The 27976-nt window shown below is 37.1% G+C and overlaps 2 protein-coding genes across 6 annotated transcripts in view; one reads left to right on the forward strand and one right to left on the reverse strand.

Moving 5' to 3' along the window:
• Nucleotides 1–431, reverse strand: part of itpr1b (inositol 1,4,5-trisphosphate receptor, type 1b) — a 144618-nt gene extending 144187 nt beyond the window's left edge. For all 5 annotated transcript variants that reach the window (XM_066698146.1, XM_066698145.1, XM_066698144.1 and 2 more), the window contains exon 1: nucleotides 260–431. The gene's annotated coding sequence lies outside the window, so the exon portion shown is untranslated. The remainder of the gene's footprint in view (nucleotides 1–259) is intronic.
• A 1008-nt stretch (nucleotides 432–1439) lies between these two features.
• sumf1 (sulfatase modifying factor 1) lies at nucleotides 1440–27701 on the forward strand. The gene is made up of 9 exons (XM_066698148.1): nucleotides 1440–1817; nucleotides 6398–6571; nucleotides 6813–6887; nucleotides 13540–13622; nucleotides 14472–14594; nucleotides 16303–16417; nucleotides 19292–19405; nucleotides 22130–22189; nucleotides 26307–27701. Exons 1-9 carry the CDS (start codon nucleotides 1494–1496, stop codon nucleotides 26406–26408), a joined length of 1170 nt encoding a protein of 389 aa, XP_066554245.1. The 5' UTR covers nucleotides 1440–1493; the 3' UTR covers nucleotides 26409–27701.
• The last annotated feature ends 275 nt before the right edge of the window (nucleotides 27702–27976 follow it).

The following is a 27976-nucleotide window of genomic DNA, read 5'->3' on the forward strand; positions in this document are numbered from 1 at the left end:
CTCTCTACATGTTGCAGTTATTTGAGAACTGAGACGCACTTAAAGTGACAATTAACTTTTCAGTTACAACTCAACTTAAGCAGATGCGAGGCTGCACGGAGGTCACTGCTTTAAGGTGCGTGGGAAAAACACACACACACACACACACACACACACACACACACACACACACACACACACACACACATTAAAACGTGTAGTGGCGCCGGTTAATGTGCTTGCTTTAGTTTAAACTAAGTGGAGTTGCATGCAACTTTACCTTCACTACAGCAAGAGCTTCTCTTGACTTGCACGCTTCAACCTGAATTAGTGGATGAGAAATGTCCGAGTCCCGTTTTCTTTTAATCCCATGTTACTTAAACTCCCGTTAGAAAGAGGCGGATCTTTTCGGTGAGCTTCTTCTCCTCTAGCCGCTCCTCTCGGCTCCGCTCCACATGAGCACTACAGACCTGCCCAGCCTTACCGATTAATATATAGCAGCAGTGCACTCTGGGAAATGTGGTTTCAGTGGCTCAACTTATCCGTGAAAGGTGACAGAAGAGAATAACTATTTATAACTACAGATCCCAGATTCCCAAGACGTTGGTGGGTTTTAAAGGAACATATTTACACTGAAGGCATACAGAACACTGTGGGAAGACAAAATATCAAGCTTAGAAACATAAGTCGCTGAAAAAATAAAAAATAAAAAACCTGAAATATCCAGGATAGATTATTTTTATTATTACATTTCTTAGCAGCTTATAAAGTGCAACTTTATATATAAACAACACACTAACACACTCACACATATATATGGCTATGGGAACATATGACTGGTTTGCCATGCATCTCATAGTTAAACAAAGAATCAGTTTTCTATAAGAGCAGGGGCATCAGACTGAGTTTTTGGGGTTAGTGTTTCAATTAAATTTTACAGAAATTAGCTCATATAACATAAGTGGTTTATGGATTTGTATTATTATTACTTATGTAGTTTAGTTTAGGTTTTTTTGGTAATGTAACTTGTAATTATAAAAATAACATTCAGTTAAGTTCATTCAATTTCCATATACACACACACACACACACATAGGCTATGACTTATTATTATTCCCTGTAAAATTTACATCATGTACTACTTTCAAACCGAAGGTTACACAGTATTGAAACTGTTTTGAAATGGTTATTTCAACCGTATGTTAATATTATAGATGTTTCTCGGCTTATCGAGATGTATACAGCGCTTCTCTGTAGCATCTGCTTATGTGCTTAATGTGTCACAGACATGAGACAGAAACGATGACGGGACATCCCTGCCTGTGAGGATTAATGCTAACTTGAATTTTTCTTATCGTGTTGTTTTCATTGATACTGATATTTCGTTCAGCATAATTATAAGCGATGAAGAAACGTGCGATGGCAAGTACGAAACGCGGACAGAAGAAAGTAAGTGATCAGCTGACGAGTCATATGACCTTCAGCAAACATGGCTCTGCACACAACGAGGTGAGATGCCATGTCGTTCAAACACCACTGTAAAGATGTTAAAACACGCAGCTTTGCTATTTTTCGTGCTAGGTACAGTGTTTGCCTCTGATATCAATGCAGCTGGAGAAATGCCTCCTGCGTCATCAGAGCCGTCGGGACCGCTTTCTCAGCCCGATGAGGAAGACTCGGGCTGTGGATGCCAGTCTTTGAACAGAGAGGGTGTACAAGTTGAGAGACAAAGCAGTCCTTCGTTATCAAAACTTGCAAGTGCAAAATACACCAAAGAAGCAAACGAGGCGCAACCAGAGATTCACAGCAGTGGAAAAAATGCAGCTATTCCCAACCAGGTAAGGTTGTGAGCTATCCCGTTTAATTTGCCCATAATAAATAAAGTACTCGGGATTTAAAAACACAATCTGTAGGGGAACCGTCTACGCAGTTACCTATATGCAACTAAATCACAGTTGAATCGTTTCACTGAAGGCGTTGAGACATTTAAGGCTACAAACCTCGTGGTCACATGGCATCGAAGAATGACGTAATACACAAAGCACAGCCGTGAGACGTTCTTCCGCACGATCGATTAGTTTGCGGTTAATTCTACTGTAGAACTTGTTGAGTGAAATTAAATATATTTAATAAATTCCATCTATATAAAGACTGACAATATAGAGTTTGGAAAAATATTAATGCTGAGGGATTTTGTTATCTTAAATTATAATGTTGGTAGTGAAAATGAACAAAGGAGGTCAAATGTATTGTTTTACTTAGAATTGTAGATGAAAGAAAAGTTGCTCGTTTAAACCATAGTCGAGTTTGTAAAAACAGAAGGTATGCAAACAACTTGATTTACAAGATGATTTTTAATTTTCAGTAAGGTGTAGAATCTTAGAATCTGAGGTGTAGATTTGTTCAGATATGTACCAGGGAAATCAGAGGGTCATATCCACTGTAAAGTATCTTAAAATGAAAACCATCAAACTGAAATTATATTTTTCCAGATTGAATTAACTTAAATATAAACGAAATAGAAAATTACAAACTTAACACAAAATTAAACTTGAATTTAATGGGTGAAAATGGAAAAAAATATATATGCAAAAACATGCAGTGAATTATTATTATTATTATCCATTTAGCACAGACAGTTTGTCTCAAGACTGCAACAAAATTGTAACGGGGAGATGCGTATACGTGACAATTAATGCATGTCGGATAATTGCATACTCCGTTTGGTCCCGTTTTGCTATCACTGTTGCATAATTCGTGCATAATGTTAAAGTCGTCCCATTCACAATTTCACAATGCATTTCACGTCTGATAATTGCATAGTGCTGACCACTACAGTAAAGTTCAAACTTCAGTCAAATGCTATTCGTTATACACTCACCTAAAGGATTATTAGGAACACCTGTTCAATTTCTCATTAATGCAATTATCTAACCAACCAATCACATGGCAGTTGCTTCAATGCATTTAGGGGTGTGGTCCTGGTCAAGACAATCTCCTGAACTCCAAACTGAATGTCTGAATGGGAAAGAAAGGTGATTTAAGCAATTTTGAGCGTGGCATGGTTGTTGGTGCCAGACGGGCCGGTCTGAGTATTTCACAATCTGCTCAGTTACTGGGATTTTCACGCACAACCATTTCTAGGGTTTACAAAGAATGGTGTGAAAAGGGAAAAACATCCAGTATGCGGCAGTCCTGTGGGCGAAAATGCCTTGTTGATGCTAGAGGTCAGAGGAGAATGGGCCGACTGATTCAAGCTGATAGAAGAGCAACTTTGACTGAAATAACCACTCGTTACAACCGAGGTATGCAGCAAAGCATTTGTGAAGCCACAACACGTACAACCTTGAGGCGGATGGGCTACAACAGCAGAAGACCCCACCGGGTACCACTCATCTCCACTACAAATAGGAAAAAGAGGCTACAATTTGCACAAGCTCACCAAAATTGGACAGTTGAAGACTGGAAAAATGTTGCCTGGTCTGATGAGTCTCGATTTCTGTTGAGACATTCAGATGGTAGAGTCAGAATTTGGCGTAAACGGAATGAGAACATGGATCCATCATGCCTTGTTACCACTGTGCAGGCTGGTGGTGGTGGTGTAATGGTGTGGGGGATGTTTTCTTGGCACACTTTAGGCCCCTTAGTGCCAATTGGGCATCGTTTAAATGCCACGGCCTACCTGAGCATTGTTTCTGACCATGTCCATCCCTTTATGACCACCATGTACCCATCCTCTGATGGCTACTTCCAGCAGGATAATGCACCATGTCACAAAGGTGGAATCATTTCAAATTGGTTTCTTGAACATGACAATGAGTTCACTGTACTAAACTGGCCCCCACAGTCACCAGATCTCAACCCAATAGAGCATCTTTGGGATGTGGTGGAACGGGAGCTTCGTGCCCTGGATGTGCATCCCACAAATCTCCATCGACTGCAAGATGCTATCCTATCAATATGGGCCAACATTTCTAAAGAATGCTTTCAGCACCTTGTTGAATCAATGCCACGTAGAATTAAGGCAGTTCTGAAGGCGAAAGGGGGTCAAACACAGTATTAGTATGGTGTTCCTAATAATCCTTTAGGTGAGTGTACGTAGTAGAAGAAAAAAAGAAGAATGTACGTACATTGTTTTAATTTACCGTTTTCATTGTAACTTATTATTAACCTGTACTTTTGTCCTGTTAAGATGTTAAAATGCGAAATTCATCAGTACATTTGAGGACATATTGCTAGATAGATGGCAAAGAGTAATGCCCCGTTTGCACTGGCTGAGCGTCCGGACGCGCCGTGTTTCGTGTCGGTTAACTTGCTGCTGCTGGACGCGTCCGTAAGCGTCCGTCCACTGAGGACACGAGTCACTATCAGAGGGAGTGCGTGTCTGACTGAGACACAGGAGGACAGCAGAGACTGTGTCGGGAGATACCATCTCAAGTGCCATGTGCGATCACGAAGAAATTACAGTTTTATTAGCAGCATGGAGTGAAATCGGGTACAGAAACAATGAAATGTTTTTACTGCTTACAGTTAATATCCGAGTGCATTAAACACTGTGATTTCACAGGACCGGTGCAGCGCCTGACTAGTTAAAATAAACTGAAGGGTAATAATCGCATCAGCAGCCGATGGTATTAATATTGTATGACAGCCGGCCGTGTTTCAGGCTGTGTTGAGTGAATGTGTTCAGGACAATCCGCAGAGACACGCAGTGTGAAGGAACACGATTCAGTTAATATGCCCATTTACAAGTTAAATTAATGAATAAATAAATACAGCAGATCTGGGTTTCCCTCTAAAACATTAAGGACTGGTTTAATAAATGCGTCCATAAACGCCATGACTGAGACGCGCGCACTTTAGTTCAATTAAAGCTGCTATATTGTATCCGGATGATTAATGATGAAACGTGTGGATTTTGTTTCAACTGTAACTTGCCCGGGTTAAGGACGTCTGATAAGTACATTATAAATAATACGGCAAAAAGTATCGTTTGCAGTTACAAATCTGTAGTAAGTAATACATTAAGGGAGTCACGCTGTGCCGTTTAAAATACATATATACTCGCACAAATGATGACGATAATAATAATAATAATAATACATATTCGCTATTTATTTTATTGTTGCACATGGAAACGTATTCGTATGGGAACGTGCTTGTCTGAATATAATGTTGTCTACACGTTCAGCTCTTCCTGATATCTCTGAACAGAAACGTGTATTTATTACGCTGTTAAAGCACAAATAATAAAACAGACACAAAGTCCTGTCCTCGTCAGGCTGTGTCGCTCTGTTTTTAACACGAACACAAACCAAACCCACAGTCGCTGCTCCTGCATCAGAGGGACGGATCACAGCGGCCTGGTTTTGCAGAAACAGCTCTGGGACTCCGGCACGGCCTGGCAGACACGACGCTTAAGCCAGTGGAACCGAGGCATAACAACAATTTAGAGAAAATACTGTTTATTTTGTGAACTCGCCGAGAAGCGGCGTTTCCTTTGAATCAGTGCAATATTCTACTTTAGCCCAGGAAGATGTATTAAATTGTTGCCTACAAATTTCGGACTATCTATGTGAACAAAAGTGCATTCAGTTACTGATTTATAATTTTTGGTTTTTGTAGTAACTAAAGTCAGCTGTGCACTGTAGTGGTGATTAATCTGATTTAGACGTAAACGCATGTCCATGTGCACATAGACTATATTGTCTTTGTATTATATTTTAATAACTTGCTCACGATTAATGCATAACATCACGAAGGTGCCAAGCCTATGCAATTATCCGCAGTCAACTGTACCAGCATTGTAATTTAGGACTGATGCGGTTTTCTTTGTGTGCTGAGCTGTAATCATGTCTCTTCTACAATGGGCGTTCCTGAGTCCCTATCTCATGATAGATCCCAGTGTTCTGCTACTCCTTATGATGTGTACACTGATAACTGATGTCCTTTATGTGTTCTGGGAAGAAAAATAAAAAAATACATAATGACATAGGTCATACTTTAACAAAAAAAAGCTCACATGGGATTGTGTCAGATCCTGCCTCTAAGTCATCAAACATTCAAAGACTAAAAAAAGACCTAGAAACTGTAGGTATGCATCTTTGAGGACTATTTTAAGTGGTGGTGTCAGTGGGAATTCTGGTTAATATACGGTTTTGTACAAAAGAAGAAGAACAAAATTGTGCACCATTTTTGTAAGTCCAATCTTTTTTTTTTTTAAAGAATGATGTGATGTGTCAAACTGACTTGTCCAGTGATTTAAAGGCTAAATAAAAATAACTTAAGTGTGCTGAAGCATCCAGAACTGTTATGAAGTGTGAAAAAAGGGCAGGGGCATTGTTTTTTCACAAGATTACAGTGACAGTGTTGAATCCTGCAATGCTGATACTTTCTCCCATGGTTCGTCCCACTCCAGATGGTGTTAATTCCAGAGGGAGAGTATTTGATGGGTACAGATGAGCCGGCCATACCCCAGGATGGGGAAGGGCCAGCTCGCAGGGTGCACATTCAGCAGTTCTTCATGGATGTGTATGAAGTCAGCAACTTTGAGTTTGATACATTTGTGAATGCTACAGGTTATGTGACAGAGGTAAGATTCTTGACCTTCAGACATCAACCAAAAAGTATTTTAAAGCCTAGTTTGTAAACGTTAATACTGAGAAATGTGTGAATTTCATGCTCAGATTGCTGGAAGGAAAAATATGCAAATGTCAGTCCTGCCCTTAAATTTCTTATCCTGAGTAAAGAGTAAACATAACAGGTTTAGTTTGGTCGACTTTCAGTGAAAGATGTTTATTTATAAAATGTGTTTTGTTTTGTTTTTTCCTTAGGCAGAAAAGTTTGGTGACTCTTTTGTGTTCGAGGGTTTATTGACTGAAAACGTAAAAAAGGAAATCTCGCAAGCTGTAAGTGTGTTTAAGTTTCTCTTCTATTGGATGCTTTGATGTAAAACCATTAGAAACCCATGTAACTATACATATGCATATGTGTAGGTGTATGAATGTACGTGCGTGTGTGTATTTCTAATGTTCTCTATATGAATTGGCTTGATTTACTGTGCTACAAGAATTGTGAATCCAGGTCATTTGCTTGATTTCACATACAATTTCACATTTTATAAAAGCAAGTGACCTTGTGGATGTAGTAAATGTAAAGTCTGAGGAATGTAGGTCACAGTGGTGCCTCTAAAGGTACAAGAACTGTGCTGTAGAAGTCTCTTGTGTATGGTGCATACTGTTATCTAGGTTACAAATCTGAATCGTGATTAAAAACAGCCTTTTGCAAGACCTGCCAAAAAGACAGTAAGAAGTGATTGATGTCCTTTGAATTGGCACCATTGTGAAGCCAGAATCACCACCTCATTCTAGCCAACAGTGGAACATGTAGCACTTGGCATAGTTTGGCCAAGAAAACCAATGTGTTTCACTTTGTCCAGGCCATATTCCCCCTAATTAAGTTACTTTTTCTAATTCCAGCATATATTGCTGCCAGGCATAAGCTAGTAATATTTTATTGCTCAGTTAATTGCATAACTAAAATTATGCCCTTAAATTAATAAATGTCTTGTCAAATGTTTTTAGATGCATAACTTCTGTTTCACTCCCTTTGGGAAATCAGTGACCTACAAACAAAATACAGAAATATCTGTGGATTTTTCAAAAATAATTTTCCAGTGATTCAGGCAGGCGTCTCGATCCCAGCCCTATTTATTTATTGATGCATTTATTTATAAATGTATGGATGTATGTATGCATTTTTTTAACTCAACTAACTTCAGCTATTTCACAAAGCCACTGTCACACAATTGCTTTACTTGATAAATCCACTGTGAATTTCCAAAGCAGCAGTCAGTTTTTTGTTTTTTTTGGACTACACAGATGGAAAATTGTGAACTCGCCACGTTCCTTTCTACCTCAGTGATCTCACAGCAATCACAATGGTGGGAACAAGTGGATCATAAATAATAACATTATTTTATTAAATCCTGTTCTGTTGACACAGAAAGGAAAGGGCACTTACCTATAGCACTATACAGTTTTTTTGGACTCAAGGCTAAAACATAATAAAGTAGCTAAATCCCTTTTTATAAACTTAGCCAGGTAGATGGGTAATGAATAATTCAGTTTCAGCTAACCACATTCTCACCTGAATTGTACTTTACCTTTAATGGAGAAAGTATTTCCCCCGCCCCCCGAACCTTCACATTACTTCAGTTCAGTAATGAAGGCCTAGCTATTAAATTAGTCCTTGTTCTTTTCTTATCCATTGACACTCTCAGTCTACATCACACCTAAACAGAGTCTAAAGGTCTATCTGACAAGATGAACCTTCTCAGGAAAGAACCAAAAAGGAAACAGATTTTAGTTTTGAGGTTTCAAATAGTAATACATTTTTAACTGGAATAAAATTCAACCAAAGTGCGACTAAACTGCTGAGGAGTCGGTCAGGACGATCGCTATGCATATTATGCGATTTACAAAAAGTCACTTGCACTTACTACCATTGACCCAGTTGTACAACTAGCTTTCTAATACACTTGTGAGGTGTACAGCCTGGCACACCATGAATGGCGTAGTATAGGAGAATAGGAATGGAGTTCTTATGTGTTAACTGGGATTCCTATAATACATGAAAACATAAGGACATTGCAATTATTTAAGCATTTTAAACAGCACAAACATCTGGTACATTGAACTAATTATTCAAAGTAAAATAAATTGCTTATATAAACTGATTAAATTAAAAGTACATTTTGCCAATTTAAAAGCAAGTAATTATGGTTTTAATGCTTCATTATATTAGTTATGTTGGGTTTACAGTCTTGCAGTTATTTTCAGGAAATAGCAAGTGAAGATCTTTAAAAGTGACAGTTTGAGAAATGAGGCCTCACACTTTAATTAATCTTTTAAATATAAATCCGGCACTAGCAAACCATAGAAAATGTTATCACTGTATCTTCCTGAGGTAAAAGAAAAATAAAATCGGTGGGGAAAAAAAATATTGTAGGTATCCAATGCTTTATAAAACATTACGAGATACCAGTTATAATGTATACATTTACTGTAATGTGTAAAGTTTGGGGAGTATTCTCCAAAACAACAAGACTATGCCTTTTTTTCTTATTTTCTTTAGGTTTAGCCCTTGTTTGATTTTCTATAATATACAGAGATAGAGTGACTAGCCACACCAGAAAGCATGTTCTATATCAGCTTCTGAACATTTTAAAAGTATCCCCTAAAGTCATCCACATGCACTGTCAATATGTCTTTAAATAATGTCCAATTCATAAACACTGTGGGTGGGGACACTGACACCTCAGTTGCACACACACATACAGATATTATTTATTATTGTCATTGGGAGCTGCTCAGTGCCATAAAGAGGGTTCATTCATATGGTGATTTCAGAGCTGCAAGTCTTAAGAGAGATAATGTGCTAAGCAAGGTGAGAGCAACTGAAGTGACTATTAGCATGAAAGAAGCATGTCTGTAAACATTCCAGATCAAAACTGCACTGGGTCCATGCCTGGATGCTGTAGATTTTTAATGGCGAGGGTATTGAAATGTAAATGTCCAGGGACCATTTGACTTCAATGAGCTGCAGCTGTTGCTTTGAAGCTTGTTCATTAATAGCATTGTGCTTCTCCAGCTTTTTTATTTTTAATAATACATTTATTTCATTTCACCTGGTTCAAAACCTCTGTCCCAATTAGTTCTGTTGTTGCTCCCATCACAAAAAGAGCAGCGATATTTCAATGACCAAATCATCCCAGATAGACCTTTAGACTTGATCAGAACTAGTTTTTAATTTCTCAAACTCAGTCCGACTTCTTAAATTATCAAGCAAATTGTTCAACTACAGGGTTCATTAAGCCTAAGAAATTAAGAGTTCAGTTAGAGTCAAATCCTGAAAACACAGGGGGTTCCAAGGATAAAGACAGAAAAGACCTGCATCAAGCTTTTGAAGTAGTATAGCATAGATTGTTTTGACGCAATATCTCCTTTCCCAGGCAACTCTGAGATGTCGTAAGAGTGACCTGTGACGCTATCAAAGGTCAGCCAAGGTCAGGCTGTGGAACACTGAGCCCTGAACAGAGAGATACAGTTGTAGAAATTAATGGGAAGATAGGGGCTTATTGCTCTGCTAACATGTAGGAAATGGTGAACTCTGTCCCCATCCATAACTTTATTGCAAAATGTGAATACATTATTCATAAAATAAGTACAGCATAATTTGTATTTCACTTGGAAAGTAATAACTGATACAAAGGCATTCAATATTATTATTATTATTATTATTATTATTATTATTATTATTATTATTATTATTATTACTGGTGTTTTGGTAGTGTTGGTTAAAATGTCTTTAAAAATATAACCCTCTTTCAGAAACTGCTTCTCTGAAATGAAGATTCTTTCAATTTATTTAAACACACCTCAATAAAAAATAACTTGAATACAAGAACCCTTGTTCACAAGCTTTGAGACCCCTTTCTAAATGTATGCTGCAATTTGACAAAAGGTTTCTGACAATAGTCCTAGTTTTTAAAAGTAGCAGTTGTATTCATAATCTAGCAGTATGGCCTCAAGTAATGTGTTAACATCCACATCAACATGCAATCACTTACAGATGGTACAGCATCAACACAAGTCAGTTACCATGGTGATCGAAGAGGGGGCAGACTTTGGATAAAGGTTTTGGTGTAAATACACAAATGAAAGTATGAGGACCAGACAGACATTATATTAAAAAGCTAAGCTTCAAGGCTTTTCTTGATTCTTGTTTCAAACGTTTCAAAATTAAGAGCTGTCTGCTCCCTGTCTTAATAAAAGCTCAATGGGTTTTCATCTCAGACCTACTAGTATGTTATGTTATCTTATTTCACACTTTTAACTTGCAGTCAATAAGAGATCTACTATAACTAAAACATATGTGCACCCCTATCAAACCAAAGTAGATTTATTTTCAAATTTTAAAAAAATAGCTGCAAAAATGAATTTCCTCAGTTTACCCCATGTAGAGTTGGATTATATACATTACGTAATTCTAGCAGTATATATTATGTTTAACATTACGTTTACGTTGTAAAATCATATTCATATACTTAATATTTAACAGCTTACCTACTGATTTCAACTGGTTATGCAATTTTTTTTTTGTATTAGCATTTATGAATATTAAAGCTTGTAATGTTCCATTACAGATTGTGAAAATGAGACCCTATGGCAATATGTTGAATTGAGTAAAACCCCAGAGAATGTAACATGAATGTAGCTTTCTTTTCATGACAGATATCAAAAATCCTTTACATGTGAGAGCACGTGCTGTGCAGTTCCTGTATAGATAAGAAGCACTATCAGGGAACTCTAGCCTACTAGTATTATAATCGCTTTGGCTATAAGGGTCAGCAAAATTAATAAAATAATAACAAAGGGCAACTGCCCTGATTTTAAACATTTAAAACCTGCAGCATATTAACCTAACTTCATCACAGCATCTCAGTGAGAAGAGTTAAAAATAATAGGAGAGGGAAAAGGAGCAGTTTCTGAGGTGACGTCAGTGGTAAAATCCTCAAGTCAGAAAGCAACACTGTCCTGGCTGTGACCTACTTATCCTATAACATGGCAAAAGGAGGTGAACTAGAGACTGTACTGACGAAAATAAAATACACATGGATTCTAGTATTATCACAGTGTTGTACACTTCTGTCTATCTTTTGAATTAATTGTATTATTTTAGCCTCAACCCATAGATGGCAAATATTGTAAATTGTAAACAGCTTGAAAAATGTTCTGAACAATTAGCATTTCAAACAGCTCGACTGTGGATAAGTTACTGTGCAAGTCAGTGCTGCATGGTGGCCTTGCAAGTGCAAACATTTATTTAAAGTTTTTTTTATTTAATACATTTTAACTAATGTGTTAAGAGAGTGAGTGGGACTAGAGAATAATCTGATGTTTCTGAGAATTACATCCTCATGCATGTAGCACATGCTTTTGAATATGGTGTGGAAATGTAAACTGTATACTCTCTCAAGGTAGCACACTGGCACTCTCCATAAACTGTGGGTTACTCACCAATCTCTTTTGGATTAGCAGGATTAAATCCCTATTGACCTTAACCTATGTTTTTATTTGTTCATTTATGTGTGTGTGGGTATGTGTGCAGGCTAAATTATTTTTGGCTGTCTAGTGTTTCTACTTCTTTTAATATATTAAAAATAGAAAATCCCATTTATACGAATCACAATTAAAATTAGTGTATATATTTGAGACAATGAGCAGCCAACTTAAAAACAAAACCTAATCTTAAAGAAAAACAATACTTTTGCTCTTAAGTAACCCAGCCTATTGAGTAATGCAGGTCTAGAAGAGTGTAAATGCCTTGTCTTTGGTTGAAAACAATTTTGTTGTTGATCAGAGGTATCAGTTTAGCATACCCCTATCCTTCAGGTGAAAAGTGGCCTGGTAACATCAGCAGCAAGTGTCTCAGTTCCAGTGTTTGCATTGTGAGGAGACCAAATCATCTCTCATAGTACTGAACCAAAACAGACAAAGGTAGCTCTAGAGATAAGAGCTGAAAATAGCTAGCCAAAGGAGAAACCATTTAGCAGTCTTGGTGTGTAAACAGACTGCATAAACACTGTGGGGTGAGGAATTTCAAACACTTGCCGTGTAGGAGACCCAGCATTTCAGTGGGTGCAGATAGTCAAGTAATCGGAAAAAAGTCCTTAGCAGTAATACAGACCATGCTCAATATGTGTGATCTATGGCACAATACTCTAGCTGAGAGGAGATTAATTTGAATATTGTGGCATTTACTTTGTGTATCCCTACATTTATATGGGGTATGTAGAGTTGGGGCTGGGGTGTTTGTTTTAGCTCAGCTCAAAATATTGAAGGATGGTGTTTGACTGATATCTGACTTCTAATCTTTGGTTTGAACCCTTGTCTGCATGCTTCTCCAAGCACTTTGTGGCCTGTGTTTTCTCTGCTCAAATGTTTAGCAGCAGAAGCACATGTTTTTGTAATTAAATCGCTAAGGGAATCACTAATGTTTTAAAAGTATCTTTCCGGAAAGGACATTTGAATCAGCATTGTATAGTTCTAACTGGCTAGATCATACTGAATTTAAGGAACAACATTATGTATGTATATATGTATGTGTGTGTGTGTGTGTGTGTGTGTGTGTGTGTATATATATAATTATATATATGGAAATGGAATGAACTTAACTGAATGTTATTTTTATAATTACAAGTTACATTACAAAAAAAAACTAAGCAACATAAGTAATAATAATACAAATCCATAAACCACTTATGTTATATGAGCTAATTTCTGTAAAATGTTATTTAAACACTAACCCCAAAAATTCAGTGAAATTGGAAGTCTGATGCCCCTGCTCTTATAGAAAACTGATTCTTTGTTTAACTATGAGATGCATGGCAAACCAGTCCTATGTTCCCATAGCCAGCTTTAGCCCTATGTGTGTGCTGTATGCCAGGTTACTGCACAGTGTGAAAGATTGCTGCTTCCCTCTGTTTGCTGTTTAAAGGTTGCAGCTGCTCCCTGGTGGCTGCCAGTGAAAGGAGCCAATTGGAGGCATCCTGAAGGCCCTGACTCCAGCATGTCAGATAGGTAGGGAAGTGTATTGTGACTGAACAGCTTTCCCAAGACAATGAGAGAGTACGCTACCATTTCCTCATTTACTGTCAGCACTGCTGGGCATATCACTGTATATCTAACATGCCTGCTGGACAGTGAGAGCTCTTGTCTGAGGCCCATCGTTGCCAGGAAGTCTCTGACAAAACAAATGTTCATGTCTGATAAATCATTTGCATGTTACATTTTATGAGAAGAGTTGTGGTCGTTGTTTGATTAACAACATTTCAAATTCTGTTCTGGTCGGGGGGGGGGATTTCCAAATTTCACACAGGAAGCCCCACAGGGTTTTTTTTGTAGCACAAGAGGCTTAGCTTTCTATAGAAAAATTCACCACCCTCACGTACCAACAGCAACTTAAAACGACCAAACAAAGATACCAGTTAAAGAACCACTTTAAACCTAATTAAAGAGATACTCAAAATAACCACTTATGTTATATCCTCTGCTCCCTTTCCCTTGGCGCTTGACTGTGACCTAACATCGTGTCCGCACTTAGCTTTTACAATCCAGGAAGTAAAGACCTCATATATTGTATATACTTGTGTAAATTGGAATTTGTAAAATGTATTATGCTTTGAATTGCACTGTATTATGTAAATTGGAATTTATAATGTTTGATGTCTTGTACTGAACTGTATTTTTACACTTTGTATTGCGCTTATATTTTGTAATTCACCCTGGATAAGGGCGTCTGCCAATAAATAAATAAATAAATAAATAAATAAATAAAAACAAATAAAATGTACAGACACATTTTTTCATTGTGTAACTGAGCAATAACAGTACTCACTTGTCATATTTTGCACGCTTCCTCTGTTGCAGGTTTAACCACCCTGTTTTACATGTGTCCTGGAATGATGCCATGGCTTACTGCACCTGGGCCAAGAAACGCCTGCCCACGGAGGCGGAGTGGGAGTATGGCTGCCGCGGAGGACTTGAGAACAGGTAGGGCACCATGGAGGGCCTGCTCCCACACAAATCACGGGGTCCCTTCTCCTTTACACTTCTCCACACACAAAATTGACCGGACAGATTCATATCTTCTAGCTTGGCCTTGTGTATCGTGCAGGGCCTAATACATGCAGCTATGCAGTAGACTGATGTTTGTTAATAACAACAAATATCATCCTTCATTTTTCTTTCTGAAACAACAGCTCTGTGAGGAAATTGGGCAATCTCACTATTTTTGGCGGTTCTCACTTAATTATTTAATGTTGATAACAAATCTCTGAGCTCATGTTATTCATGTCTATTTCTGCAGTGTTCTCTTATATAATATGTAGGTAGATTACTGCAGCCTGCATGATGCTAAGAGTCAGTCTCCCGAGATTAAACTTTTCCTAAAACTGCACAGTCCTTCAGCCCTAATTATTTTCTCTTCTATAGTCTAAAGCATTTGTATTCAAGGTGCTGACATCTAGAGTTTCTCCAGAACTTACCATAAGGACATGTGCTATCATTTAAGAAAGTATGCATATATTGAGAAATCAGTATACAAAGACAATGTCACTTTAAATAAATAATTGATTGCACTATTGTCTTTGCATCATATTAAAGCAATATATTTACTGCAGGTACTCACTCCAAGACTGCACATTTATTTATTTGAAATACGAATCTGACTGAATACAAAATAATGAGCCACTTTTATCTGACAAACTAACGTCAAGCAGGAACAATGAAAGCTAGTGCTTTTGTATTGCAGCCAATTCGTTTACAATGTGCTGGTGTGATAAATCATTCTCCACTGGTCAACCTTCTCTGCTTTAGGAACAAATTTAATAATACTAATAATAAAAAAAACATACACACCTACTTAACGTCATGTCATTCATTCTGTATAGAAATGTTATACAGTACTAAGATTATTATTATTTTTTTCCTTCTGGCACATTGGTAAGCCTGACTTTAAGGACATTCATTTCACAATACCAGTTTCATTATTATAGTCCCCATCTGTATTTGCATTTGTGCTGGAGGACAGTTGAAAATAGAAGCAGGTCTGTTAGAAATGGGAGATCAACAGAGGTCACTAAACAGACCTTGAATGGATTTTACAATTGGGATTGGGAGAAAGTAAGGCACAAAAAATGCATGAGATTTAATGTGAGTTGTACTATCAATGTCATGACCATTGCGTTTGCTGCTCAGATTGTGTGAGTGGCTTGATAAGGTGTTTTTATACTTGCTAAATGTGTAATAGCTTTACAGTATACACCTTTCCTCCCATCTTCATTGGTATTTTGGCCCTGTTATAGCTCTCCTTGCAACCCAGATTTAATTGAAGTAATCTGTAAATTATGGTTTAGGATTCTATATCCTTTTCAGCTTTCATCTACCTCTATCATTTATGTAGGTTTTCTGTGGGAATTCACCTGTAGGATTGGGTTTTGTCTTGTCGTTTTCAAAACTAGGCCTCTCTACTGAACAGCCTTGCCTTCCAGGGGGAAATCTGATGATACTAAAAATAAAAGATAATTACTCCCAGATAATGGCATTAGCAGCCCCAGAGGTAATGTACTTATTAAAGTCTTTATGAAGGTGCTAAAATTAATCGGTTTTTATTATGACTTTCTGGGTGGATGACTAGTCTTATTCGTAAGCCAGGCCTTTTCATGCTGACTGTCCATTATATTTTTTTCTTCTTTCTCAGACTGTACCCATGGGGAAATAACCTGCTTCCTAAGGGACAGCACTACGCCAATCTCTGGCAAGGACAATTCCCAAATCACAACACGGGGGAAGATGGGTACACCAAAACCTCACCGGTGAGGTTTCCAAAATTCAGTCTCCTATAGCTTTGGTTTGCTTGTGTTATGCGGATAAATCCCAACCCTACTGAGCGCTTGAACACAAATTAGCCTTGATCGCACAAATGAGCAATTTAACATACAAGAAGTGTCATTCCCAGAGGTGAAAAATACAACTCCATGTTCATTTGTTTTCATACTTTCTTACATTATTCTTTGTTAAGCTCATTTGTATTGCACATGTCTAGATCTTTAAATACCCTTTAAAAGTAAAATATCCAGTAATTGTGATTACTGGATATTTACAAGGAGCTATAAAGTGTACATCTCTGGGCATTGAAGTACTACATGTGCACATTATTTGTCTATTTTTAGAATGTGAAAATATATTTGGTTTAAACAGAACCCAGCATATGCATCTACAATAGGTTATGAAAGGGTATAGTAAATAATCCTCCATTTAACATGGTCTCATTTTATACCCATATCTCAAAGTGGTCTGTAAATATAGAAAATTAAATGTATATATATAAACACAGTACCATCCAGATGGGACCTTTATAATTCCACTAAGGGTCAGGATGCTGTGGCGTCGTCCAGCACTTTTCCATTGTTTTCACATGGGAAATCAGCGTGACCAACTTCAGCTACATTCAATGTAAATAAAAGGTGTTAATGGTTCCTTTCATAACAAGACTTGCTCTAATGGACATGAGTTTAATAGTTACAGTATCCTGCTGCAGAGCATGAAGCTTGCTGGAACAGAAGCTTGAAAAACAAATAACACACTGTAATCGTTCTGAAGTAGTTTGACTTTGAAGATATTGTAGATTAAATCAATGAGCTCAGTTGGGTAAAGTGACATAAAGCAGGCTCAGTGGCTTGGGGTTGCATTTACTTAAAAAAAACGTCAGGACGCTTAAGTTAAGTCAGGCAGAAGACACAGTGGCTCCAGTGTGTTTTAACAAAAAATACACAAACACCATGCAGTTGTACTGAAGTATTCACAGCCTTCACATGTAACCATAGGGGTAATCAGTAAGCCATTTTGTTTTAGTAAATATAATTAATTGAATTGTACTTCTTTATCATTGTTGGTAATGAACACTATTCGAAAAAATGAATCCCTCAATGACTGATGGTTGAAGACTGTGAAACTTGCAGTTACAAGTTAACTAGTATATACACTGCAGTTGCTCTTCCATCCATTTGTTTAATATGCAATTAAACACTTATTTATTGTTAAGTAATTAAGTAATTTATCGTTCATCAGTTCATAGTAACTGACTCTGATATCCTGTCCTGGGTGTATTCCTGCCTTACGTCCTATGCCTGCCGGGATCGGGACCGGCTTCCCCCCGACCCTCACCAGAAGTGGTTTCAAAAATGGATGGATGAATGTAACTAGAAATAAACTAGAAACTGAAAGTCTGACATTCCAATATGAGGCTTTTCATCCAGCCATTTTATTTTATCCCACCTCTTTTCTGCATCAGGTTCAGTTTGTGTAATGCAAAGGCAAGACATTCCCAGAATGGGTACATTTCAAACTGGCACTGAGATATCGTGCGGTAACTGTCTTTGAATGTATCATGATACCCTAATTTTTCACAGTCTGCCTTGTTGTGCTGTCAAGCGCAGAGAAACTCAGCTGCAAATACTTTCCTGCCGTGATCGAGAACAGCACTGCCTTCTGGGTTAATTGAAACATCTGTGCTTTAAACCGGCTTCAGCACATGCTACAAAGTGGTGGCTTGTCAGCTTGTGTAAGACTGTGATCACTGTGGAAATGTACATTGGCATACCGCTACTGCTGGATTTCTTTTGATCAGTCACAAGATAACCTAGGGCATCATAGGCAATAAGACTCATTTTGGGAGGTCTTCTCTATAAATCCTTGTTCCTCGTGTACATCTACTGAGAGGTGATATATATATATATATATATATATATATATATATATATATATATATATATATATATATATATATATATATATATATATGTATTTTTTTTTAGGTTTACCAATCACATCATTAAAGCTGTGCCAGATTAATCAAAGGCTTCTCATCAAATGTTGCTCAACACCATTTTTTATTTGCAAGTAAAAGAAGGCCTGCAATAGTTTGTAACAATGTCCGTCTACTCTTTTAAAGCTTAACCCTCTTTTACAAATGTGCAAATTTGCAAATTTAGTAGGTTGTGTGTGGTGAAAATCTGAACAGGGGTGTTCCTGCATTACGGAGCGGTGAGCTTCGTGCAGACAAATGATTACTTAGAATACGGCGTAGCTTACCTCGCCAAACTTGTGTTTTTTTCTTTTTTTTTTTTTTAAATACCTGTTCAAACAATTATTTTTTGCAATGACTGAGCTGTGAACACATTACAGCAAAACAACCAAATCAGTCCTGCTTCAGTAGTGAAGGCACACAGTTGCCACATAAAACACACGCCAAAGGGCAATCTGGAAATATCAGGCCGATTTTAACTTTTCCAAGCATCAGTAAGCTGAAAAGGCATCTGCTGAGTTCCCAGTACTAATATTTTTTAACATACTAAAACTACTACTCATAATAACTCAGTCTGTTAACACGTGCTTTATAACGTAGAATAAAAAGAAAGAAAATAAAAATGTTCCGAAACACAAAATGCATTGGAAGCCATTAGAACTAGGAGTTCTCTAATCAGATACAATCCTACCCTATATGCAAATCAGTACCACTGTCTTTATAAGGGAATTTCTTTAGCAATTACAGCATTTACTTAATTTTTATCATAATGATGATCCCTGTAAATCTACAAACCAACAGTTGTAGGATGGGATAACCATTCTGTACCCTTGCTGGAAAATTGCAGCATCTCTAATTGGTACCTGATGTTTCTTTTTTGTAGGTGACGTCATTTCCTGCCAATGGGTATGGGCTATACAATATGGTGGGGAATGCCTGGGAGTGGACTGCAGACTGGTGGAGTGTCCATCACACCACTGACCACATGGACAACCCTGTAAGGATCCTGTCTTCTCAGTTTTGAAGCTGCTTAAACATTTAGAAACAAGTTTAATGAAAATAATTACTTCTGTTCAACTTGCCTAAAGAGAGGTGGCTCTTAACACTTTATATTGTCCCTTGGAATGTTTTAATGAATTAATGCCACTGTTTTATTAAAAAAAAAAAAAATCATAATCATGTCATAAATTGCAAGCCTTAAATATACAAAAGAGGCAGACAAAAAAATTTAACACTTCAAGGAATGAAGTGGCAGGTAGAGTTTAAGGAAACTGAATGCTATGAATATGAAGGAAACAGTGCCAGCAATAGTGAAGTTTTAAACTGTAAGATTGTGACTCCTCTGTGTAAGTAAAAAGCAGGTTGAAGCATACAAAATGATGGATTCATCATAAGGGAACCATTTATAGTCCATCTGTGTCCATTCTTTGCCTTTCCTGTACCATGAAGATAAAAACCAAACATGGTGTGAACACAACCATCTCTAGACAGATCAGGATTCTTTTTACCAAATTAGGTAATTTGAAGAGACTGAAAGAACATCTGTGATTTGAAAATATTTTCAGATAGTATCAGTACATCACCAGAAACAGACATATTTGAGTACAGTGCAGTAGCAGAGTATTTACCATTTCTTTTTTTATTGACTTTTTTTATTTTCCCCAAATACAAATTTCAATAAAACTGCTGCCATTATTAATATTGCTATTTAAATGTATTTTTTAACATTATTTATATATATATATATGTATGTACTATGTAAATCATAAAATCAGGCATCTGACATCTTTCATCTGTGCCATTGGCTGAGTCCCTCTATAAAAAGGGCAACTGATCAAAAAAACGCAGGCCAGGCCTGTTCGCTCTCGCTTTATGATGTCAAAACATGATTATGCTCTTGGCAACGAGAAATGCTATGGTAATAAAAAATAAATAAAAGGAACTCTTAGTCTTTTTAAGGAAATTAAATCATCCTTTCCTTGAGATTTGTTTTCCACCTGGTTCAGAGGCCTGACCTTTGTATAAAAAGAAGACTTTTGCCGTCATTGGCTGAACAACACAGGGCTGAGGGGATGGCATACTTTGTCTCTAGTTGACTGATGTGCATGATTCAATTAGGAGTTGAAGCAAAGAACAAAATAATTTGCTGAGTAAAAAAAAAGGCAAACATCAAGGGGTAGGCAATTTAGAAAATTAACTTCTGACTTGCTTTATCCCAATGATACATATTGCACGACATTAATTAATTAAAGACATTGAAAAATGTAAATGTATTAATGTATTAAAAATGTCAAGCTACTTTTTCAGTTGAATAACTTTGCAAATCCTAAATACAATTTTCTAATTGTATAATAGTGTAGTTCAATTCACTTTCAAAGTTTGTGCCATTTCATTTTTTTTTTCCTCCCTTTAAAACATCTAAATAGTCCTTGCTGAGATATTTGGTTCCAGTTGTAGCTTTAATAATGAAAAAGGGATGTGATATTTGCCAGATATTTGCCAGGTGACCATTTCAGAATGTAACTAAACTAAATAAGGCCTTGTTCACTAGTCTGGATAATGAAAACTAATTGTTGTACCCAAAATAATGTCTGCTTCAGAAAATATGGCTCACAGCAAAGGGTAAAACTGAGGTGAAAAACATATTGATTATTTAATAGCTGGCTAGATGCAGCTTGGAACCTTCCCTGACAAGCAGAACTGGATTATCTAAGCTGCTTTGGGAAGTGAGGTGTAAGATATAGGTATAAGACAAGAACTCTGTCAAATCAATCACCTTTGCTTTCCTCACACAGTGAGACTATAGAATCAATCTTTCCTAGAGCAGCAGCTTTTGCCTCACAAACTATTTACAGACCAGAATCGAACTGCTGTAGTCACCTAAGGAAATGGAAAGGAAATAGAATCTTGTCTTGCAGTTAAAATGCTGCCTTCCTGATGTCCTAAGCTAAAGCATAGGCACCTAGTCCTTCTGGTCCAAGTCAACCCTTTTGTAAAATCAGCTGGAGACCCAGCTGAAATGAGACTGCAAAGCTCAGTTAAAAAGTACTGCAAGTAAAGGCACTAATTTGCAGTGAATTCATAAAAAAACAAAAACAAGGAGAAGACTCACCATTTCAAAGCACTTGGAGCCTTTACTGTGGAAATCTGTTTTCTGGCCAGAAAAAAAACAACAGAGGGGAGGTGTCCAAAAATTCTGAGCTAATATACAGAAACAACAACAGACTCTCAGTAATCCCCTTTCATAAGAGAGTAATCTATTTACAAACACAGAAACTATTTAGCAGGCTTCGTTTGACTCTTGGTTTCAGATGGCTGGTTCAGTTTGTAATTCATTGGCTTGTTTGATGAAGATCATGTTAAACAAATGAAGTAAAGGAGAGAGAAATGGTCTCTTTGCCTGACCTGCAAAGAGAATAATTATTAAATAATAATTAGTTCCATAGACGGTGACTGGTTGTGAGTGAATTATGTTTGCTATTATTGTTTTGGGCAATGGGAACTACATGGTCCTTATTAATTTCAGATAAGCCTGTTGAATAACATGGTTAGTTTTCTAACACCCGGTAGTTATTTCAGATAAGATTAAAATCCATAATTATACAGCTCTGTAATGTGATGGAAAGATTGCAGTAGCTCATGTAGTGTAAAAGCCATTACATTACAGTACCACATCATAATGCAGATTTTTTTTAAATGCTTCCCATTTGCTTTGTTTCAGAAAGGACCTGCTATAGGACGGGACAAGGTAAAAAAAGGAGGTTCCTACATGTGTCACAAGGTAAGAGTAAAACTTAAAGCCCTGTCAGGACCTGTCTCTGTAAATCATTCGCCCACTTAAAGAATGAATAAACCACCACAAAATAACCCAAGCCTTGCTAGTAGCTTTTAATGATTACGAGATGAGGGCTATACATACACACCTTGAGCTGTGTAGATCACTGTTGCAGTGTGTGCCCTGAAACCCAATAATTTTTTTTTTTTTTTAATCAAACAGGATGTTCATTATACCCCCAGTAAACATGCTTGTAAAAAGCATCACCTGGAAACTGATTATAAATGAGAAACAGGTGCTGAGATAAACTGAAGTATATAAATCAGTGGCGACATTATGGCTCTATTAAATTCTGTTTTATCACTATTCGTTTGCCCTGCAACAAGTTGGCATCTATCACATGTTTTGAATGGTACGTAAAACTGATTTATATCTCAAGGTTAACATTTAGAGTGAGGCTGTATGAAGATTGCATTTAACTTGAGGCCAGTAATGATGATGTAGTTGGTGCCAGAGTCAGTGTCAGTGATTGGTTTGGTTAGGATAACAATTCATGTCTTGTCATATAGAATTTAATGTTAATGTTAATTAATTTAATGTTTTTAATATGGTTCTGATATAATCTTGGCAATGGTTTGTTTTAGAGTTACCATTCAATTTATACTTTCATTAGCTTATCATCTCATCTGGCTTTTTTCTATAATGTTTAGTTGCGGCCTTGGATTCAATCATTGAAATGGTTCAGTTAAGGTCACTGTTAGGCCTAATTATGTGGTATGCTTAAGTGTAGGACAAGGTTTAAGCTTTAAGTTAGTATTAAGAAGCTTTATGTTTGGGGATTTTGAGGGCTGTTTTGGAAGAGGGTGAAGTTACCTACCCCATTTTTAGCTCAAACAACAGTCAAATCCCCAAACCTAACTGTGATCCTGAAAATGTTACTCTAAGCAAATAAATATTACTGTAATGAACTTCCTTTTTAAAACTGTATCCTTTATTATACATAAACACATGTCCACACAAGTAAGTGACACTCTATAAGATAAAACAAACATGTTTATGCTTTAAGCTAAAACTGACTGTTTCCACTGATAGTGAACTCAGTCAGGATTGGTTGCTGAGGGGGACTGATTCACATCCCAAGAGCACTGTTTCATGAGAAATGACTGCAAGCCATCTGACCAGTTTTTTTCTGGTGGTCTATATCTTATTTATTATAAAATAACTTTCCACCAGTTAATCCTTCATAATCTTTTGATTTATACCTTCAACTTTGTATATTAAACTACAACAGGAAGAATTACATTTTTTGCCAATTAGTCAACAAAAGGAAAGACTCTCTTATTTTTTTAAGATTGCAATCCAGCAAGTGAAATTTGCTTGTGTTTTGGTGGGAAACAGGAGCAGTGATCTATCTAAAACTTATTTCAAGAATAAGGATGACTATTGTCTTGGGACTGTTCAATATCAACATGTTGATGAGAAAATCCATATTCAAACATTGAGTTAGACTATTCCTGAAGGATGGTTCTACCTACCAGGCAGCCGACTTCATTGTAGCTTTTTACAACCGCTCTCCAGAGTGTTACACATAGCAGATGAACCCAGTCATATCAGCAGTATGTCATTCAGAAGTATTAAGCAATTTCATGAATAGGCTTCCTTATGCTTTCCTTCATTTGTCTTTCCTGTTAATCTCCAACTGAACCCACCATCTGTAAGGGTCCCTCTCCGAGGCCGTTCATCTTGAGGGCTGGCTGCTAATACAGACGGCATGAGCACATTTGGGCTCAGAAAGGACAGATGCCAAAAATGACATCTGCAGTGTAGATGCTGCTAGGTGCATATTAAGGAAGAGTTTTCATTACACCTTCAGAATTGTTAATCATCAAGGGGCATATGCAAGTACATTGCAGTCATGAAGTTTCGAAATCTGTTTGGAAAAATGTGAAGAACTGAGAATCAAAGAACTGCTTCATAGAAATCAATGGCAAATCTTGACTCTGCCGGCTGTAGGATCACTTACTTCACTTTACTGTGACCAGCCATATCAGTTCTGTCCAGACCCTCACAGTGTGTGATGTATTACATTAGATCGCTATGGAGTCTTTAATCATTTTGCCAACTTTGATTCTCCTTTATTTCCTACAGTTTGTAAAGGTTATTTATGTCCAATAATGGTTACCGATTAAGTAACATGCTCATATTACCTGTGTATTATGCTGCATTAGTTTGCAATGTATTATATGCTTTATTTGAAAACTGTGATTGTACATTTCTGTAGATTACTGTCTATTTGAGATTGTAATATTTTGGTCAGAAAAGGATAATATTGATACACTCCTGTCTTTCATAAGACTTTTTTTTATCCACACATCGATATTATGTACATTTCTATAATAATACTATTCTCCAGAAACTCCTAAAATCTAGGAAACAACATGCTCAAGTAGGAAAAATGGGTCTTTGAAACCCACTAATATAGTATAAAAATCACAATGAATCAATGTTGTTTTTATAGTGTTCCAGTTCCACAAAACAGTATAATATGAAAATTATTGCACAAAACATTTAAAGCAAAAGGCAAGTAACTTGCGGCTTCTTTTTAAACCCATTTCCTATATACAAAAAAAAAAAAATCTTTGGAGAAAACCAGTTTAATTCCCTCAGAGTTTAACCTTGAGATGGGTAGAAATAGCAATCCTTATTGAAATTCACTTTGGTATCTGGGCCAGTATAATCTGTTCTCTTTTTTTGGTGGATAGGAGAAACTCTCTTGGTGCTCATCAGTCTCAAGAAAATACTAAATTAGAATGTAATATTATTTTTTAATTAAACTGAACCCATAGTGTCCATTAGTGTATATGTAAAGTATTGCAGATGATAGACTGCTGCAAATAATAAGCTTCCATAAAAATAAAACACACAGTTGATACAAAATATAACGCATAACAGCCTAACCAGATTTCTGTGCAGTATGTATTGTATAATCACGTTACTGTAATTTTAACAAAATCAGATATTTAGCATTATTTTGGGATAATAACCTGAATAATGGCAGCTTTCAAGATTAAGTTTATAACAAAATAAATGTGTGTCTGCTCAAATTACCCTGATAGTCATCTGACTAATGTACTGCAAAAATACACATTTGTCATGCTCAGCTGCTTGCAGGTTCATCGCACTATACAGGGTAACTTATGTCATCTCGAGACACCTTTGCTCGTTTATATGAATGACAGCATCATGACTCTAATCTCAACAACGCTCCAGAGTATTTTTGTTGTTGTTTTTACCTTGTTTTGGGCTTTTGCGGTGACAGGGACTTAAGTAGAGAATAATGAGCGGAAATCGAGCACCTCATGAGGTGGTGATAGGGTTGCTAGGAGACTGTCCTGGAGAGGCTCTCTGTCTCGTGTCCTGAACAATGTGCAGAGGGCTCTTCCTCTTGGATGACAGCGCCTAATGACCTATTGTTTATTCAGCTCGGTTGCCATGGTAAAACAGAAAGCTTATTCATAAAAAAGATCAATTTCAAGGTGTATTATCCTGGGGCAAATAGTGATACTATGCTGATACTTTATGGTACTAAAATCAAACATATTTTCTGTTGAATTATCTACTGCAAGGCTTGATTTTTGTTTCCTTCTGAATGCAGTATTTGCAGATTATAAGAAAATAGATATATTGTGTTCATATTTTTGGATCTACATTGACGTGAGGCCACATTTTCAAAGAACTAGACAATAAATTGCCTTATTAACTGTATGGCAAAGGGAAATAATCGGTCAAATGATCAAATAACATCAGAGCAAAATCTGTTGAAATCAGTGTTTGCTATGTGAATACTATGCAGCTTACTTTTGCTGTGATTGGTTACTTATATATCTAATTCTGATGCATTCCTAAATGCTTTTTTCCCCCCAGTCATGAACTAGTTACATCACATTGCTTTCATCTGATCAGCCCATTACAAACAGTCAAACATTTGTATGATCTGAATGTTGCGAATAGCCTCCCAACACATCCTGATGAGAAAGTGCACAGTCATTTAGAGAGCTGTTATTAACACTGCCTTAGGATAATGTCCAAGCTGCACTAACAGGAAGCTCTTATCTGTTTTCAGTCCTATTGCTACAGATACCGATGTGCCGCTCGCAGCCAGAACACTCCTGATAGCTCCGCCTCCAACCTGGGCTTCCGCTGTGCCTCTGACAAGCTGCCATGATTCGTGATGTCAAGAAAGTCATGCAGAGGGCGACGCTCTGCCAGGGAACTGTCTTGCTTTGCCTTACAGACTATGAAGAGCCCATGACCGGACCATATCCCCACCGTAGTGTGTAGCTCCTTTCAAAACAAATGTCCTAAAAGTGTTGCCACAACAAACCACATGAGAACTGGACCAGGAACTTCATAACACAGTGAAAGATACTCATCCAATAGCTGCTTATAATGAGGAACCTGAAATGAAGCACAAAGCAACTGTTGGTACAAACCAATACATTCAGCCTAGCACAAATGGTTTCACAATACACTTTTCTCATTTATCTCCAGACAGCCTATCAAGACTTCTTCTGAGCAGGAAAGATACATCCGAATGCACACCAAGTCTCCTCACAGATGAGTAAACCAGAGCTAATGCCCAGCTGCTGTGGCACGGTCTGTGTCGTGAGCATCCATGCTGTTCTCTTCTCCTCTCCACACTTACCTGCCCTCATCATTGTCTGTTCTGCCTTCATATGCTTGTTTCTTGCACTGTCTTTTGGTGGTAATTCTTCTGATCATTCCTGGTTGTCTACTTGAGTGTCCTCTCTACCATACTGTAAAAACCCCTGACTGGAAACATAGAACTTCACTGCTGGTACATGGGAATGATTGTGTACCAGATTGTGTATGCCTGCTCAGGCAATAAAATGCTGGATGATACGGTTAAGATGTGAAAAGGACTAAGGAGTAAGGGCAGAAATGAAAATGATGAGAGTGACCTGTGAACTGTGAGAACATATGGGACAGACATTCTCTGTACTATTGTAATAAACAGCTTTCTTTTTGGGGTGTGCTGTATAAACTTGAAATCATGTTGCTGGGACATTCAATCACAGAAAGATTTCACTCTTCAATTTTGGCAACCCAATGTACGCTGAAAAACCAATACAGTGATTTATGTTTTTTCCTAACTTTTTTTAAATAGATTGTTTTGTATTCATAATGTTGATATTGGAGATGTGGTGTATAGCTGTTCTGTAAATGGCCAAATCAGGGATTTCAGAAGAAATATGAGTTTAAAGTCCAAATATTCTATCACTGTACATCTATGGTCATGGTCATTTTCAAAATTGTCAGTACAACTCTCATCCTCATCTAAGATGCCAAACAGTAACGCAGCCGATTGGACTTAAATGTAGATTTTTGTTGTTTTGTTTAAATATGTTCAGAGTACTGGACTAATTTCTTCTCACTGACTATTTTTACTTATTTGTAAAAAGTGCTTTGACATGTATTAAATGCACTTTAAGGAGAAGACTCCTTCAATTTGATGTGTTTTTTAATTCCTTATTTGTCACATACCCTTTGGTATGTGCCCTAAATTAATTGTTGTGTAGTTCAGGACAGGTGCAATGACCGGCACCTTGATGTAAGCCTTCTGAAGTCTTTATAGATGTGATTTTGCTTCAATAATTACTTCGCCTTATATCGATGTATGACGAAACCGCACTGGAGCGTGATGCAGAATGCAGGGTTATAGAATGTGGCAGACAGGATAAGCCAGGAATTAAGAAAAAACGTAGAAGATTT

The sequence above is a fragment of the Amia ocellicauda genome, chromosome 3, assembly GCF_036373705.1.
Source record: "Amia ocellicauda isolate fAmiCal2 chromosome 3, fAmiCal2.hap1, whole genome shotgun sequence".
NCBI classification, from domain to species: Eukaryota; Metazoa; Chordata; class Actinopteri; order Amiiformes; family Amiidae; genus Amia; species Amia ocellicauda.